Below are 18469 nucleotides of genomic sequence, written 5' to 3'. Positions count from 1 at the left end.
TCTCTTTCTTTTTGCTAATGTGCTGTATTAACTGATTGTCTTAGATTGAACCATCCTTGCATTCCTGGTAAAAACCCCATATGGTCATGGTGTATAATTCTTTTCACGTGTTGTTGGATTGGATTTGCTAGTATTTTGTTGAGAATTTCTGCATCTATGTTCATTAAAGTGATGACATATAGTTTTCCTTTCTTGCAGCACCTTTACTTAGTTTTGGTATTAAAGTGATGTTAGCTTCATAAAATAGTTTAGGTGTGTCCCTGTTTCCTTTTTTTTTTTTTTGAAAAGTTTGAGCAGGATTGGCATTAGTTCTTTTTGGAAAGTTTGACAAAATTCCCCTGTAACACAATCTGGTTCCTGGGCTTTTCTTTGTAGGAAGATTTTTCACAACTGATAGAATGTCTCTTCTCAAGATTGATTTGTTACAATCTTCTATTTCTTCTTGAATGAGTATAGATTGTTCATGTTTTCCAGGAATTTCTCCATTTCATTTAAGTTGTCTAGTTTGTTGGCATATAGTTGTTCATAGTATCCTTTTATGATTTTTGTATTTCTTCCAGGTCTGTAGTAATGACACACTCTCCCCCAACACTGCCTCATTTTAGATTTTGTTTATTTGTATCCTCTTTTTTTTTCAGTCTTGATTTTATCAATTTTCTCAAACAGTGAAATTTTTGCTTTTGCTAGTTTCTTCCACTGTTCTTTTGTTCTCCAGTTCATTTAATTCTGCTTTAATCTTTGCTAATTCTCTTGTTCTATTTGCTTTGTGGTTAGTCTGATCTTATTTCTAAAGTTCCTCCAGGTAAGTAGTTTTGTCTTTGATTTTTGCTGTTTCTTCTTTTTTAATATAGGCATTGAGAGCAATAAATTTCCCTCTCAGAACAGCCTTTGCTGCATGCCATAAAAGTTCTGATAAGTTGTATTCTCATTTTCAATCATTTCCTGATAGCTACTGATATCTCCAGCAATTTTTTCCTTGATCCACTGATTGTTTAAGAGTGTGTTGCTTAATCTCCATTTATTTGTGAAATTTCTCATTCTTTGGTGGGTATTGATTTCCATCTTCATTCCATTGTGATCAGAGACAGTGTTTTGAGGAATTTCAGTGATTTTTCTTTCCAGAGATGGGGGACACTGTAGACAAATAATTTTTGGGAGAGGGTCAGAAGCATAGTTTGGACATGATGAGTTTTTAACGCTTGACACATGCAACAAGCATATGTTTAAAAGACAGCTCAACAGATTGGACTGGATGTCAGGGCAGTGGACTGGACTGAGGTGAGCATTTGTGAAGAATCTGTTTGTAGACTATAACCCAATTTCGAATATAAATGAAACATTTACCTCCAAATCTGACCAAGACTGAACCATAATATAAAACCAGAGGGAAAGGCACTGCGTTGGTGGCATAGTGGCAGAATTCTCGCCTGCCATGCCAGAGTTCTGAGTTCGATTCCCAGTTCCTGACACACCAAAGACTGGTTCCACCAGACCCAGAGCCACTCGAGGTTTCTGATTTGAACAGAGGCATCATCCAACTTATGTTTGTAAAAAAAGATGACTCCTGGCTGCATTGAAAATAGTCATCAGTCTCAGGAGCTCCCTGGTCCACAAACAGGAACCACGTGGCACAGCACGTGACTGCGGACTTCCGGGAAAATGGCGCCCCGGGGCGGAGATAGCGCCCTCCTGCACTGAGAAAGCAGACGGGGCTGAGGGCCTTCGGCAGCTTCGGAGAGGGGAGGAGGGTGTCTGACGGCAAGAGCCAGTGGGGATGGGTGGAGGCTGCCGCGGGAGGGAGCTCACCGCCCTCGCGCCAGGCTGACCCAGCTGCCCGCCGCGAAAAGGCCAGGACAGGGCCCGGGGAGGCAGGCCCGACCCTCCACCGCGGGGACTGGTCCTCAGGCTGGACGGAGCTCCCAGCCCGGCCATGGGAGTGGACTCCCACAAGCAGGGACCTGGAAGGTCAGCCAGCACTAACAGTCAGGCGGGCCCAAGTCGATGGCTGGCTCCTCATTCGGCCTGTCAGAAAGCGGCCAACCGGCGCCTGGCCAATCCCATGGGCCTCCATTCCCTGTGGACTGGGTGGGTGGGGCTACACATCGTATTAATAAGTACTTGTTAAGAATGAAATTATATTTTTCCTTTCTTTTTATATTTCTATTTTTTTCAAACAGTCATTAAATTGTTATAAAATAAATTCTTACTAAGTTGTTTAAACTTAACTATTTGAACAGAACCATTAGGTATTTCTTTTGCTCTAGGTGAGGGCACTGTGAAAAAATTTGGGGGACTGAGGGTAACATGAACAGATAAAATAAGGGAATTTCTGGCATAAGCTTTGAACTCTGCTCTCTTGGTTCAAACCCCCAACTCTGCTGTTCTGGCGGTGGAAATGAAGAGCGCAAGTTAATTAGCCTGTCTGTATATCAGCTTTTACCTGGGTGGAACAATGCCTCATAGGGTTACTGGACATATTTAAAACAGGTAGTGCTTCCCAGACTTAATGTGCGTGGGAGTCACTTGAAGATCTTCCTAAAATGCAAATTCTGATTTGAGAGATCTGCTTGTTATTTATTTATTTATTTTGGGTACATGGGCTGGGAATCAAACATGGGTCTCCTGCGTGGCAGGTGAGAAGTCTATCACTGAAGCACCCATGCACCCTAGTTAGAATACAGACTATTAGTTGTTGGTTTTAGGCTAAAAGTGGATGATGGCAAAGAAAAGAGAAAGGAGTTAATCAGTGGACAGGGGAATAAAGGGGGCCGCAATTGTTTAACAATTTCATGATATTGGAAACTATAATATGTTTCTTGTTACCAAGAAATGTTCTTTGTGCAAAATACGGATAAGAAAGAAAGAAAGAGACATAAATAGCAAGAACCTCTGGAGAGCCCTCCTGACCAATTGGAGATTGTTCCAGACAAGGGAATATTTTCTCTTGAGTTCCAAAACATCTGTTTTGTCTGTGCTTATATCATAACCCATATTCATTCCTAATGTTGTTTTTGTGTTTTTGTCTTCAATGTTTGGTTAGACTTGCCAAGGTTGTTTGTTGAGTTATTCCAGATTTTGTTTGGAATGATTAATTGTACTTTTAATTTTTACCTATTTTTAGCCAACTTTATTTCTTTTTACCTTTATTAACTGTTTCTTTGACATTCCTTTAAACATTTCTATGGTTGAATTGTTGATTTATTTTGTCTTGTATTCTAATAAGTTTAAGACTACGATTACTTTGACAGGGTAACTCTGGCTACCCAAATATTTTGATAGGCACTGTTTTTAATTTCTAAATAGTTTATTGTAATAATATCAGCAGCAAACTTTTATATAGCAATTGCTGTATCAGGTACTGTGCTGATGCTTTACATGTATTAACTCATTTATTTTTAGAACAGCATTTTCAGACAAGTACTATTGTTTATTCCCATTTTATAGATGAAGAAACTGTGAAGCACAGCAGTATTAAATAACTTGCCCAAGGGCACAACCTAATAAATGTTGGCGCTATGGGGTTGAATGCAGGTGATTTGGCTTCAGAATCTATGCTGTTAACCACAGTGCTGTGTTGCATCTCACATTTGGTTTCTTTTCATCCAACTTTGTTGAGGTATAATGGAAATGTGATAACCCATATTAAAAGTGTACAATTTGATTAGTTCTGACATATGAATACATCTGCAAAACTGTCATCACAATCAAGATAACAACCATTTCCATTTGCCTCAAAAGTTTTTTAAGGTCTTTTTGTAAGCCATCTGTTTTTCAGTCCACATGCCCAGAGAAGCACTGATTTACTTTATGTCACTGGGATTTGGTTTGCCTTTTCTAGACTTTAGTAAAAAATGGAAATGTCATAGATCCTATCATCCCTTTTGTCTGGCTTTTTTCACTCAGCATAACGTTTTTGAGATTTATTCAAAATGTTAGTATGGGTGGGCTGTGGTGGCTCAGCAGGCAAAGTTCTCGCCTGCCGTGCTGGAGACCTGGGTTCAATTCCCAGTGCCTGCCCGTGAAAAAAAAATATATATCTTAATACATTTTTATGTTTCAGTTATTCCTTATTAGTGCTGAATAGTATTCCATTGTATGAATATGCCACAATTTTTTGTATGTGTACCTGTTGAAGGACATTTGGGTTGTTTCCAGATTTTTGACCCTTGCAAATAACATTACTGTGTTCAAATATATGCAGATCTTTATACAGATAGATATATGTTTTTTTCCTCTTAGGTAAATAACTAGCAGTGAAATCATATGGTAGGTGACTGTTTAATGTCAAGAAACTACCAAACTGTTTTCCAAAATGGTTCTACTATTTTATATCCCACCAGCAGTGTATATGAATTATAGTTTTTCTACATCCCCCCTAACACTTAGTATGGTCTTTTTTTTTGTCAATTTTAGCCATTCTAATGGTATAGGGTGCACTGAGATTTATTTTGCATTTCCCTGGTGACTAATAATGTTGAGCATCTCATGTATTACTGGCCATTCAGTATCTCCTTTTAAGAAAATTTTTGCCTATTTTTTTTAATTGGGTTGTCTGTTTTTTGAATTTTGAGAGTTCTGTATATAATCTGGATACAAGTCATTCTGAAAGCAATTATCCTTCCCTTGTCCATAATCTCAAGGAGAAACAATTTGATTCTTTATCATTATGTATATAATGATAGTTGTCAGTTTTTTTGTAGATATTCCTTATCAGTTTGAGTATTCCTAGCTTTCTGAGATAAGTTGTCTTTAATTGATGTTGTATTTTGTCTATTTTTAAATACTTTTAAAAATATCTATTGAAATGATTACAGTTGTTTTTTTCCTTTATGCTGTTAATATGAAGAATTACATTGATTTTTCAAATGTTAAACTAATTTTGCATTCATGGGTTAAACTCTACTTGGTCATTATTCTTTTGATATATTACTGGATTGAATTGCTAATATTTTGTTAAGGATTTTTACAGTGGTAATCATGAGGGGTATTGGTATATAATTTTCTTTTTGTTTTGTAATAGCTTAGGTTTAATTGTTAGGGTTTTATTTGCCTCATAAAAGGTATTGGATGGCAATCCCACAACTTCTATTGTCTGAAAAAGTTTTATAAGATTGGAATTACTATTTTTTTCTCGAGTGATTGATAAAATTTGCCACTGAAACCATTTCAGTCTGGAGTTTGTTTTTTGGGAAGGTTTTTTTTTTTTAACTTTTTATTCTGACAGCTACAAAAATAATGCAAACCTTTATAACTCCAACATATCGCTAGCACGCCCTCTCCCTGCTCAATACCCAGATCTACCAATTTTAACATTTTGCCACATGTCATATCATTCCATCCACCTATCCATCCATCCATCACTCCATTTTCTGAAGACTTGATTAGCTTGTGTATATCATGCTCCTTAAACATTAATAATGCTAAATACATTTCCTTAGAACAAGGATATTCTTTTATGTAATCATTTTTTTTTTTGCATGAGCAGGCACCAGGAATCGAACCCAGGTTTCCGATATGGCAGGCAAGAATTCTGCCTGCTGAGCCACCATAGCTCACCCCTTTTATATAATCCTAGATACAGTTATCAAGTTCAAGAAATTTAACATTGACATAAAGCTTACATTCTATATTACAATATTTTCATATACCCTGATAATGTCCTGTTCCTCCTACCTTGCTAAATCCGTTCAGGATCATGTATTGCATTTGTTTTAGTTTGCTAAAGCTGCTGTAATGTAATATGCCAGAAATGGAATGACTTTTAAAAAGGTAATTTGTTAGTTGCAAATTTATAGTTCTGAGGCCATAGAAATGTCCATAGTAAGGCATCCAGAGAAAGATACCTTAACTCCAAAGAAAGGGCCGATGACGTTAGGGTTTTCTCTTTCATGTGAGAAGGCACGTGGTGGTGTCTGCTAGCTTACTTGACCATCTTTTTCATATGGCTTCCCAGGGAGGGGTGCATTTTCTTTCAGCACCCCGAAGGGTGCTGAAAGATACTCCTGGCTTATGGGGTCATTTGAATTTTACAGTCATTTGCTTAAATAGATCAAAAGCTGATAAATGTTATAAAATTTTCCTAAAAGTACTTGTTTGGAAAAATTTTTTACTTTCTCCTACTCTGGTCAGTGCTCTCTGACTACCCTTTTTCCACTGGCTGTTTAGTCTGAGTCTCAAAATGGATTTATTCTCAGAATGTTTTGGAGATAAAGGAAAGAGTCAAAACAGGAATGGGAAAACTTGGAGATAACTTGAGCCTCTTTTATTTGAAATATTTAGGGGTACCAGGAAATCCCAGCTGAAGGTGATTTTTAAAAGTTTATTCAGGTTTTAGTTTGTCAGTTCTTCAGCTTAAGTTTATTGGTTTGTACAATTGATGGAGAGTTATTCAAGGAAATCAGCCAAGATTTGTTATTTTTTTCCTCTTAAATTAATGTTTTTGTTAAAAATTATGGTAATATATATACAGTACAACATAAAATTTCCTATTTCAGCCACTTCCAGACATACATTTCAGTGACCAAATTTTAAAACAGTATTAAAGAAATGAATACAGAGAAGATGTTTGAGGGTAGTGCTATTGAGAATTCGTCAGATAGGAACAACCTGCCTTCCCAAGACAGTGCTGTATAAGAGGAGTAGCATGTGCTTTAGAGTTTATGGTGACTTGGAAAATCATAGGCCTACATATCTTTTCTTCTCGTTAAGTTGACTATCAAGGTGCACGGGTAGTTCAGTGGTAGAATTCTCATGTGCTGTGCAGGAAATTCAGGTTTGATTCCCCACCCATGCACCCCCTACACACCCTCATCCCCCCCAAAAAATGTTGTGAACAGAATTCCCTGTTATGTACATATCACATATCTACCTCTGTGTGTGCTATGTATAAATATAGAAATACATATATATATAGGGAGGCATAAAAAAAATAGTTGACTACTAGCATATTAAACCCAATTTACAATGCTAGTGTAGAAATTCACTCCACTCTTAAACTCATCCCTTAGTTGAAGAACCTCTTCTTCAAGTAAATTGCTTAAGTAAATGTAATTAGACTCCCTGTCTGCTTTTGAAATTTTTCTCTCATAAAACATTTAAAAGGTGTTATTAGTACATTATTGAGTAATAAGGAAAAGAAAAAAATAAAATTGCTATTAGCATTTTGGTGAATTTTCCCTCGCTTTGTTTTTTTATTTTTTATTTTTTACATGGGCTGGCACCAGGAGTTGAACCCAAGTCTCCGGCATGGCAGGTGAGAACTCTGCCACTGAGCCACCATGGCCTACCCTCTTCATTTTATTTTAACCATGTCTTTTTTTTCTTTTAATATCTGGTTAGTTGTTTAAGGAGGTGGTTGTGAATTAACCTGGTTGCAAATCAGGAACCTTGAATTCCACTCGCATGACATCACTCCTCTGAGCTTCAACTAATGGAGAAGAGGATAAAGCAGTTAATCAGTGATTACCTAATTACTGAGTTAATAGATGTCTGTGGTCCATGTTGCGCCTTAGCCCTATTTCCAGATAATCAAGAACTGAATATGATTTTAATCCCATGTTTCTTAAACCTTAGAATGTATCAGGATCAGTGGGGGCTTGTTAAAACACAGATTACTTATTGCCATATTGAAGGTGAACATGATTGAAAGGGGTTGTATAGACCTATGTGTCCCACTGATTAACATTACGAATATAAGTAAGTTCTTGCACCAACTACTGCAAAGGTATGAATCTTCTCCAAAGAGTGTATAAGTTCAGGGTAGAGGGGGAAGACTACTGTTGCGTGCTATGGGCTGTGTTGGCAGGAAAACATCAAAGTAGCACAGCAACAACAGGGGTAAATAAGGGAGAGAAGGGACAAGGTTAAGGGGAGGTTTAAATTTTCCATTTACTGAGAGTGTGTTTATTGGTTATCTTTCTCTTGGGAACAGTGAAACTATCTAAAATTGAGAGTGTTGATGGACTTTTGACTGTGGGCGTTATAAATGATGCCTAATGAATGGAGGTGGCTGAAGGATACACTGACTGAGAAGTAGGTGAATGATGGTGTGTGTGTATATATATATATCTATACATATATGACTAAATATTGTGCTGCTACAAAAAGGAATGAAGTTGTGAGGTATGCAACATTGTGAATGAACCTTTGGGGCATTTGGAGAGGCAAAATAAACCAGAAACAAAAGAGCGAATTTTGTATGGTCTCATGTAGAAAATGGTTATAAGAAAACAGGGGCCTAGATTGTAAACTCTTATAGCAATCACATATAGTCCATAGTGGTAATTGTTATTTTTGGATTTTGAGAGGCTCTTTTTTTTCTTTTTTTGAGATGTTATTTTATATATATATATAACCTGGTACTTAGAGATAAGAATGAAGTTGATCAGTTGGAATTAAGGTAATTCAGAATTCAGGGGTAAGGAAGTCATTGTATTTTAGAACTTCATCTACTCTTTGACACCAAAGGAAGAAAGGTTTATTTTGTCCAGATTTAAATATTCTGTAGCATATAATCTAACTCAACCTGTCTGGATAGATCATTTAAACAGTCCAAACACAGAGAGCCCAGAAAAAGAATGAGGGCCTTTAATGTACTTCCTAGATACATCCAGAGTATATTAAGCAGATAATCAAAAAGTATTGGCAAAGTCCCTTAAGGGATAGAAGAAAAAATATGCAACTATTAAACTTTACTACCAGGGAAACTCCTGATACTGTGCCAAACATTAGGGATACCCAGATCAATAGGCCAAGCCCTTAATCTTTTTTTAAAAAAATTATTTATTAATTTAAAAAATTTAACAAACGAACTAAAACATTGACATATATAATCAGTAATTCACAATGTCATCACTTAGTTGCATATTCATCATTTCTTAGAACATTTGCATCAGTTCAGAAAAAGAAATAAAAAGACAACAGAAAAAGGAATAAAATGAAAACAGAAAAAAAAGATTATACATACCATACCCCTTACCCCTTGCTTTCATTAGCATTTCAAACTAAATTTATTTTAACATTTGTTCCCCCTATTGTTTATTTTTTTCCATATGTTCTACTTGTCTGTTGACAGGTAGATAAAAGGAGCATCAGACACAAGGTTTTCACAATCACACAGTCACATTGTTAAAGTTATATCATTATTCAATCATCCTCAAGAAACATGGCCAAGCCCTTAATCTTGAGGCTTGCTCTTGTCAAGCTTATGTATGTAGCAGAGAAGCTTAGCCTACCAATAGGCTAAGAGTTACCTCTGGAGGACCTCTTTTGTTGTTCAGATGTAACCTCACTCTCTCTAAGCCCAACTCACCAAATGAAATCATGGCTCTCCCCCCTGCGTGGGACATGACATCCGGGGGTGAAAATCTTCCTGGCAGCATGGGAGGTGACTCCCAGAGATCTGAGCCTGCCTCTGGCCCCATGGGATCAACAGTGTCATCCTGACCAAAAGGGGAAACAAATAATGTATCAGTGGCTGAGAGAGTTCAAATAGAGTCGAGAGGTTATTCTGGAGTTCACTCTTAGAAAAGCTTCAGCTTGACATTGCTACCTATCATAACTTACCAAACCCCAACCAAAACCATTCCTGCCAATCCTAAAGAACACCTAGGGCGTTATATAAGATTCTATAAAAGTTCCAAACACTAGGGTAACTTTCTAGAAACCTATAAGCTCCAGATGGGTCCCTGGACCAGATGAGTCCTGAAAGAGAGACCAGCCTCTCCAGAACATCAACTAGTTTCATCTCCCTACCCCATATTACTGAGAACCCCTTCCAACATGAAAAAGTTAGAATGGGCATAGTCCAAATACCCCTAAAGAGTGGGAGAACGATCAAAGGTGATGATGAAGTTATACAGAGAAGGTTTGGTTTAACAAATGATATGACTACTGAATCATTATATGGCTATTTCTTTTAGTCTCCAGTACCTTAGAGCAGCTAGAACTAAAAACCTAAAATTGTGGAATTATAACCCATACAAAACTCTTAAATCTGTTCTACAAATAATTGTTGTGCTGTGTTTTGAAATTTATTGCTTTTTTGTATATATGTTATTTTTCACAAAAATGGAAAAAAGGTTTCCGGGTCAAGATGGTGGCTTAACATCGTGCGCGTTTTAGTTCGTCCTCCAGAACAACTACTAAATAACCAGAAACAGTACAGAACAGCTCCAGGGGCCACGTCAGTGACCAGACACACAGAGTACCCCAGTCTGGACCAGAAGGACTGGCTGCGAGCACCCCCCAGAACCGTGAGTTCCCAAAGCGGCAGCGGCCAATGCCCCTCCCCCACAGGCCGCTTCCCAGAGGGGAAAGGAAAGGACTTTACCAACAGCAGGGACTGGGCACAATCAAACGCCAATTGTGGAACTAATTAACAAATTCTGACTACTAAAAATAGGCCCTCAGCTTAGGTGAACCTGATCAAAGCAGAGTTTGCTCATTTTTGCCCCGGCGCCAAGGGGGCAGGGCTGACAGAAAAAGGGGGAAATGAAAAGGAAGGAAACAGAGGTTTTTGTGGCTGTGTATCTACAAAGGCTTGACTGCCTCTGGATACAGCGGCAGGAATTTTCAGGCTGCAACTGCCCCAGGCATAGGCAGAAGTGAGCTTTTTGGGGGGCTTATCTGGAGCTTGTGCCTTCCCCAGGGGAGAGGTGAAGCCCAACTCAGGTGGAATCCCTCCATCAAGGAATTCAGACACCAGGGCTTGGTAATTTGAAGCCATTAAAACCAGCCCACAACCTCTCCTCTGTCTCCACCATGCCCTCAGCAGGGAGAGTCTGCCAAAGTTAAAGGTACCACATCATCTTATGCTGGTGGGACCTGCAGTCAGACAAGCGCCACACACAGGGCAGGATAAGAAAAACCACACAAGCAGGGCAAGAAACAAGAAAACAAGAACTGAAAAATTCTACTCTTTTAAACAAAACTTAAGCTAAAGGTCCAGATAAAGCTGAATGGAATATCAAAGAACAGATAGACAACAAATTCATCCAGCAAGAAAACCCTAGATAAAAGAAGTGAAAGCAATCTCCAGAATAAACTAATTAAGGTAATTAAATGCCTAGACACCAGCAAAAAATAACAAATCACACTAAGAAAATTGAAGATATGGCCCAGTCAAAGGAATAAACCAACAATTCAGATGATATATAGGAACTGAAACAATTCAGAATGTACGAACAGACATGGAAAACCTCATCAAAAGCCAAATCAGTGAATTGAGGGAGGATATAAAGAAGGCAAGAAATGAACAAAAAGAAGAAACTGAAAGTATGAAAAAACAAATCACAGAACTTATGAGAATGAAAGACACAGTAGAAGAGATGAAAAAAACAATGGAAACCTACAATGGTAGATTTCGAGAGACAGAACATAGGATTTCAAAACTGGAGGACGGAACATCTGAAATCCGACAAAAAACAGAAATTATAGGATAAAAAATGGAAAAATATGAGCAGGGACTCAGGAAACTGAGACAATATGAAGTGCATGAATATACGTGTTGTGGGTGTCCCAGAAGGAGAAGAGAAGGGAAAAGGAGGAGAAAAGCTAATGGAGGAAATTATCACTGAAAATTTCCCAACTCTTATGAAAGACTTAAAATTACAGATCCAAGAAGTGCAGCGTACCCCAAAGAGAATAGATCCAAATAGACATACTCCAAGACATTTAATAATCAGAATGTCAGAGGTCAAAGAGAAAGAGAGGATCTTGAAAGCAGCAAGAGAAAAGCAATCCATCACATACAAGGGAAGCCCAATAAGACTATGCGCAGATCTCTCAGCAGAAACCATGGAGGCGAGAAGACAGTGGGATAATATATTTAAATTACTAAAAGAGAAAAACTGCCAACCGAGAAATCTATATCCAGCAAAACTGTCCTTCAAAAATGAGGGAGAAATTAAAACATTTTCAGACAAAAAATCACTGAGAGAATTTGTGACCAAGAGACCAGCTCTGCAAGAAATACTAACGGGAACACTAGAGACAGATACGAAGACAGAAGAGAGAGGTGTGGAGAAGAGTGTAGAAAGGAAGACTATGAGTAAAGGTAAAAAGAAGGAAAATTAGATATGACATATAAAATCCAGAAGGCAAAATAGCAGAAGAAAGTACTACCCATGCAGTAATAACACTAAATGTTAATGAATTAAACTCTCCAATCAAAAGACATAGTCTGGCAGAATGGATTAAAAAACAGGACCCATCTATATGCTGTTTCTACTCAAAGGACACGAGGCCAAAGACACAAATGGACATTTACACACCAATGTTTATAGCAGCATTATTAGCAATTACCAAGAGATGGAAACAGCCAAAATGTCCATCAACAGACAGTTGATTAAACAAACTGTGACATTTACATAAGATGGAATATTATGCAGCTGTAAGACAGAATAAAGTTATGAAGCATGTAACAACATGAATGGACCTTAAGGACATTATGCTGAGTGTGATTAGCCAGAAACAAAAGGACAAATACTGTATGGTCTCACTGATATGAACTGACATTAGTGAATAAACTTGGAATATTTCCTTGGTAACAGAGACAATCAGGAGATAGAAATAGGGTGAGATATTGGGTAATTGGAGCTGAAGGGATACAGATTGTGCAACAGGACTGAATATAAAAACTCAGAAATGAACAGCACAATACTACCTAACTGTAATATAATTATGTTAAAACACTGAGTGAAGCTGCATGTGAGAATGATAGAGGGAGGAGGGCTGGGGACATAAATGAAATCAGAAAGAAAGATAGATGGTAAAGATCGAGATGGTATAATCTAGCAATGCCTAGAGTGTATAATAATAGTGAAATGTACAATGTACAAATTTTAAAAATGTTTTTGCATGAGGAAGAACAAAGGATTGTCATTATTGCAGGGTGCTGAAAATAGATGATAATTAATACTTTAAAATGTCACCTTTTGTGTGAGACTAAAGCAAAAAATGTTTATTTGTTACAAAATTTATATTTTGACTAGGATATTTCCTAATATAACTCATGTAGATAGTTTGATTGAACGTCATAAGTACTTTTAATCTCAGGTAGGACATGAGATTTTGTTGGTTTGTCCATAGTGATGCCCCGATGAATCCCAGAGTGATTTGATCAGTGACTGGAAAAGTATTTGCAAGCCCCCTTCGGGGAATGGTGAGAGTGGGGAGAAATTCAACTTCTCCAAGTTGAATTCTTGATATTTTCACAAGCAGTGTGGACAACCAAAGCTATAGGCTGAGCCCCCAGTCTTGGGGGTTGTTCATATGAAACTTAACCTCACAAAGGTTAGGTCAAGTCTACTTAAAATCTAGGCCTAAGAGTCACCCCCAAGAGAGCCTCTTTTGTTGCTCAGATGTGGCCTCTCTCTCCAGCCAACATGACAAGCAGTCTCACCACCCTCCCCCTCTCTGCATCAGACATGACTCCCAGGGGTGTGGACCTTCCTGGCAAGGTGGGACAGAGATCCTGGAATGAGCTGAGACTCAGCATCAAGGGACTGAGAAAAACCCTAGAATGAGCTGAGAATTAACATCAAGGGATTGAGAGAACCTTCTCGAGCAAAGGGGGAAGAGTGAAATGAGACTTAAGTGTCAATGGCTGAGAGATTCCAAACAGAGTTGAGAGGTTATCCTGGAGATTATTCTTACGCATTAAATAGATATCAGCTTGTTGTTCAAGATGTAGCAGAGAGGCTGGAGGGAACTGCCTGAGAATGTAGAGCTGTGTTCCAGTAGCCATGTTTCTTGATGACGATTGAACAATGATATAGCTTTCACAAGGAGACTCTGTGAATGTGAAAACCTTGTGTCTGATGCTCCTGTTAGCTACTATATCAACAGAAGAGTAGAACATATGGAATAAAAATAAATAATAGGGGGAACAAATGTTAAAATAAATTTAGTTTGAAATGCTAGTGGTAAATGAAAGCAAGGGGTAAGGGGTATGGTATGTATAATCTTTTTTTTTCTCTGTTACCATTTTATTTCTTTTTCTGTTGTCTTTTTATTTCCTTTTTTAAATCGATGCAAATGTTGTAAGAAATGATGAATATGCAACTATGTGATGATATTAAGAATTGCTGATTGTATATGTAGAATGGAATGATATCTTAATGTTTTGTTTGTTAATTTTTTTTAATTAATAAAAAAGTTAAAAAAATGGAAAAAAGTTTATGATAATGATAAATGCACAGCTATATGATGATATTGTGAACCATTGATTATGTATTCTGGATGATTGCATGATATATGACTATATAATATATATCAATAAAAAATACATAATTAAAAAAACATAGATTATTGGGTCTCACCCCCGGAGTTTCTGAACAGTAGGTCTGGGTTGGAGCCTGAGAACTTGTTAGAAATTCTAATAAGTTAAGAACTTGTTAAAAATTCTAATTCTAGCATCTCAGGTGATTCTAATTCTGCAAACACATTTTGAGAACCATTTGTATAGAACACAATTTCGAGTTGTTTTCTGATCATCACTCCCTAATTGTCATTAATTAAAAGTTGACTCTAGTTGAAATCTTAGTTTAGATATTTTATCCTATGGTTTTCATCACATATTCCCCAACTTCCTGTATAGTTTTCATTTTTAAAAAAATCACATAAGTAGTATTATTAATATTCATTAATAAAAATTAGGAAAAAACAAGCCAACAGAAAAATTAGTTATGAATTCTATCAGAGTTGATATTTTAGTGTAGATTCTTCCAATCTCTGTCTCTGGAGATAGATGTGGCTAGATATAGATACACATAAATAGAGATAAGAAAAATGAGATAATTTAATATATCTATTTTAGCTTATATTGTTTGATATATAGTGAATATCTTTTTATATGGATTTAAGATCTATGTATTTTTAATTGCTGCAAGATTTTCCAATGTGTATATATACTATTTATTTAATCAGTTCTCCATTGTTAGACTCTTAAGATTGTGTTCTAGTTTTTCATTATTAAAAATAATGAAATGCTGAGTATCTTAGAATGTACATTCTCTTTGTTTGCCCACTTATTTTCTTAGGTTAATAATTTGCATGTATAACTGGAATATGAAAGGTTATAGACTTAAAAATCTTTGTTACTCAGAGAAACAAAAAACGTATTCTAGTTTAAGTTTTTATTTGGTTATCGATAAGGTTTATTGGCTATTTTAATCTATTTTTTGTGAATTACCTATTTATAGCTACTGCCCACTTTTCATTGTGTATCCATCTTTTTATTTTTATTTGTAATGTTTTTATTAGAATGTACATTCTTTTTTATATGTTTCAAAAGTTTCCCCCCAGTTTAACTTTTCTCTTTGCTTATGGTGAGTTCATTTCCCCCATCTACTGCCCCATGCAAAACTTTGGGATTCTTCTGAAGAAGGATGCGGCTCACACTACTTAATCACCATTTTTAGTGGGTGTGTAACATTTTTTTTCTCTAGGATATGCCATAATTTTCTTCATTAGCTTCAAGTTTTAAGAGTTCCTCAAGAAGGCTTAAGTGTGTCATCTGGAGTTTTGTTTTTCAGTTTCTCTTTCTACTTTCTTTCTTTAACAGATGCTAATCCGGAGGTGACAATGACAATGCTTCGCTGGATTTATACAGATGAGCTGGAGTTCAGAGAAGATGATGTGTTCCTGACTGAATTGATGAAACTAGCTAATCGGTTTCAGCTACAGCTCCTTAGGGAGAGGCAAGTCACAGCAGATATATTCAAGCACCTCAGATGGTGGTGGCTGAGCTTTAATTATGCCAAGCCTTGGGAAAACAGCTTCTTCTGCTAATGTAAATAACTTTTGCAAGGTGTTCTTTTAAAGGCAATGATGGGGAGAGAATTTACCTCCCTTGCTCTGTGTTATCTTGTAAGCTAAATTTTGCCAAAGCTTTTAGGTGTTCTCTTTTTTTGTCCACTGGTCTTTTACCTAGCATTACATAATTGTGTGCATTGATCTCTTTTTTTCACTGGTCTTTTACCTAATGTTACATAATTGTGTCCAATCCCTTTGGATAATGGATTATATTATTTCATATAGGAAATAATATATTCCATTGTCCAGACCCTCAGATTGTCCCTCCTCTACCATTTCCTTTGTCATTTTATTTTACTCAGATGAAATCCATGGTCCTGTTCTCTTTGTTGAAAGTATATTGCCATCTGAATTTAACGTGAGAGTATAGTTCAATAAGTTTCCTAAGCCAGTGTTTTTGAGATCTCATTTAAGTTAGTGCTTTTTAGGTTTCTAAGGAAATAACATATTATATTTTTTATATTGCATTTTCTCTGTTGCTCTCACAAGTTGGCACTTTGAAAACAAAATATTCACCAGTTAAAAATACTCTTGAGTTTCTGTTGGCTGTGTGGACTTTGGTAGTTAGCTTGGTTGATGGAGTGTCTTTTTACATCTTTTGTGTTCTCCTGGGTGGTGAAGGGATCAGCCATCAAGAGGCACTCCACTTATAGTTGTGCTTGCTCTGTTTTCACTGTGGCTGATGTTTCCCTCCCACTGTGCCTAAGAACCTGTAATTGATGTGGACTTGAGTGCTTTTTTTTTTTTTTTGGTGAGGGGGCAATAATCGAACCCCAGTCTCCCGCAGGGCAGGCGAGCATGCTACCCCTAAGCTTGGGTGCCTTTTAACCTGTAAACTCAATACTTAAGAAAATGGCAAAGATTTGTAGGCACGTAATAGTGTTAGTTTAGCAGAGCTAACTTTACTTGGAATTAATCTTTCGTTCATTCTTTTTTGTTAGTTTTGGTGAGTTTTTGAACCATCTGAGAGTGAGGAGTAACAATGATTTTAATTAGATTGAGTGTGACTTATATCTTTATTTTTTTTCAGATTTCTTAAACTTTCTCCCATTGACTTTGTCAAACTTGCTAATAAATTAAATTGCTTTGATAAAAATGTCCAGGGTTGGAGTAGTTTAGATAATTGTAATTTGTGCAATGAATTATTTAATTAAAACATTTCTTATTTATTGAATGATTAGGCTTCCTAAATATCAACATTACCAGGTGCTCAATTTTGTACTCTTAGATGTGGGTATTATGGGTTTTGCATGGGTAGGCACAGGGAATCAACTCCGGTCTCTGGCATGGCAGGGGAAAACTGTGTCCTGGTTTTTGATGAGAGTGTGGAATGGAAGAGATCCATCCCAGGTCTCAGAGTGCCCACTTCTGACTGCAGGAGAAATTGCACTTTTGAGATTAGCAGTTAAAAATGAAACAGGCATATATATATATATATATATATATATATATATATATATATATATATATATATATATATATATATATATATATATGCTCCTTTTTGTAGCATAGAGAGCTCAGTGGTTCTGGAATTCTGTCATCAATTTGATGAAAATGAAGTTGGTTTGGTAATTATTAGGAAAATTCTACAGTTTTTTTTAAAAAAGAATTAATAGTTTATGCTAAAAAATGGCAGTTACTGATATGATTTTTTCTTGATTATAAAAGTATCATGCATGAAACATGGGAGGATATAAAAAAGGAAATAAAAATCATCTTTAATTCAACTACTGTTAACCTTTTTTGTTTCCCTTTGAGTTATGTTTCTATGTCTCTCTCACACATACAAAGGATGAATACCAAAGCCAAACAGGGATTTGTAGGGCACTTAAGTTCATTCTTGATTTTGTCATTTAAAAGTTAGGTTTATTGTTTTTGTGCATCTGCGTACTTTTCAGACTTTAAAATTAAAAACATATATTAACAAAATTATCTTAAGAGAAAAGTTAGTCTGTTTTACTATTTTTCAAAAAGAAGAAGATATGAACTGAGAATCTGAATTTTTAAGTAGAATTACATGTTCTTCAGTTGGGAAAATATGTAGTTACTATTTATGGGCTGTCCAAATGGTGACTGGCACTCTGGGAATCCCAGAGTTTATTGAAAATGAAGTGACTGCCAGTTTTCACAAAACATCTGTTTTCATGAAATATATTCAAGTCCCTGGGTGCTATGTCATTTGGCAGTAAAAAGGAGAATGGCATTTCTAGACTGTCAGCATTTGCTTGTAAAAGTGCTTTGTAAGGAGCTCTGCCATGGCTCGTATGCCCTGAGATTATACCATGGATTAGGCTGCCTGATGTCAGGATGTTAGGATGGCAAGGCCATGAAATTTATCATTGTAAGAAGAGTAAAAGTTTCAAATATCTGAAGAGAATTTTTCTCCTGGAATCCTCTGATTTCATAGCTGAGGTCAGAGTGACTTTGTCAAACATTGCTATGGTGTGGTATGAGTTTGGGGAAGTCAGTGGTACAGAAAACTCAGGCACAAAAGTGCAATACTGTTACATGATTTAAAAGTGCCCTGGGAGAGATGCTTCTTTAAACCAAGTCATCTGTGTTAGTTAAAAACAAAGCACCTAAACTCAAGTCTTAGTACAAAACAAGTGCCTCCATTTTCTACTAGATAGAGAAATGACTCTAAGATCTT

General features: G+C 36.6%; 1 protein-coding gene across 4 annotated transcripts in view; it reads left to right on the top strand.

Moving 5' to 3' along the window:
- The window catches only part of ANKFY1 (ankyrin repeat and FYVE domain containing 1), a 109948-nt gene that overhangs the window by 36770 nt on the left and 54709 nt on the right, over nt 1–18469 (top strand). For 3 of the 4 annotated variants that reach the window (XM_077165592.1, XM_077165591.1, XM_077165593.1), the window contains exon 4: nt 15566–15701. In XM_077165592.1, coding sequence (XP_077021707.1) covers nt 15566–15701 — 136 coding nt within the window. Of the gene's footprint in view, nt 1–15565; nt 15794–18469 lie in introns of those variants that run through there. The other variant, XM_077165594.1, reaches the window with a different exon arrangement.

The sequence above is a fragment of the Tamandua tetradactyla genome, chromosome 6 (assembly GCF_023851605.1).
Source record: "Tamandua tetradactyla isolate mTamTet1 chromosome 6, mTamTet1.pri, whole genome shotgun sequence".
NCBI lineage: Eukaryota > Metazoa > Chordata > Mammalia > Pilosa > Myrmecophagidae > Tamandua > Tamandua tetradactyla.
This window is presented reverse-complemented; position numbering and strand designations above follow the sequence as displayed.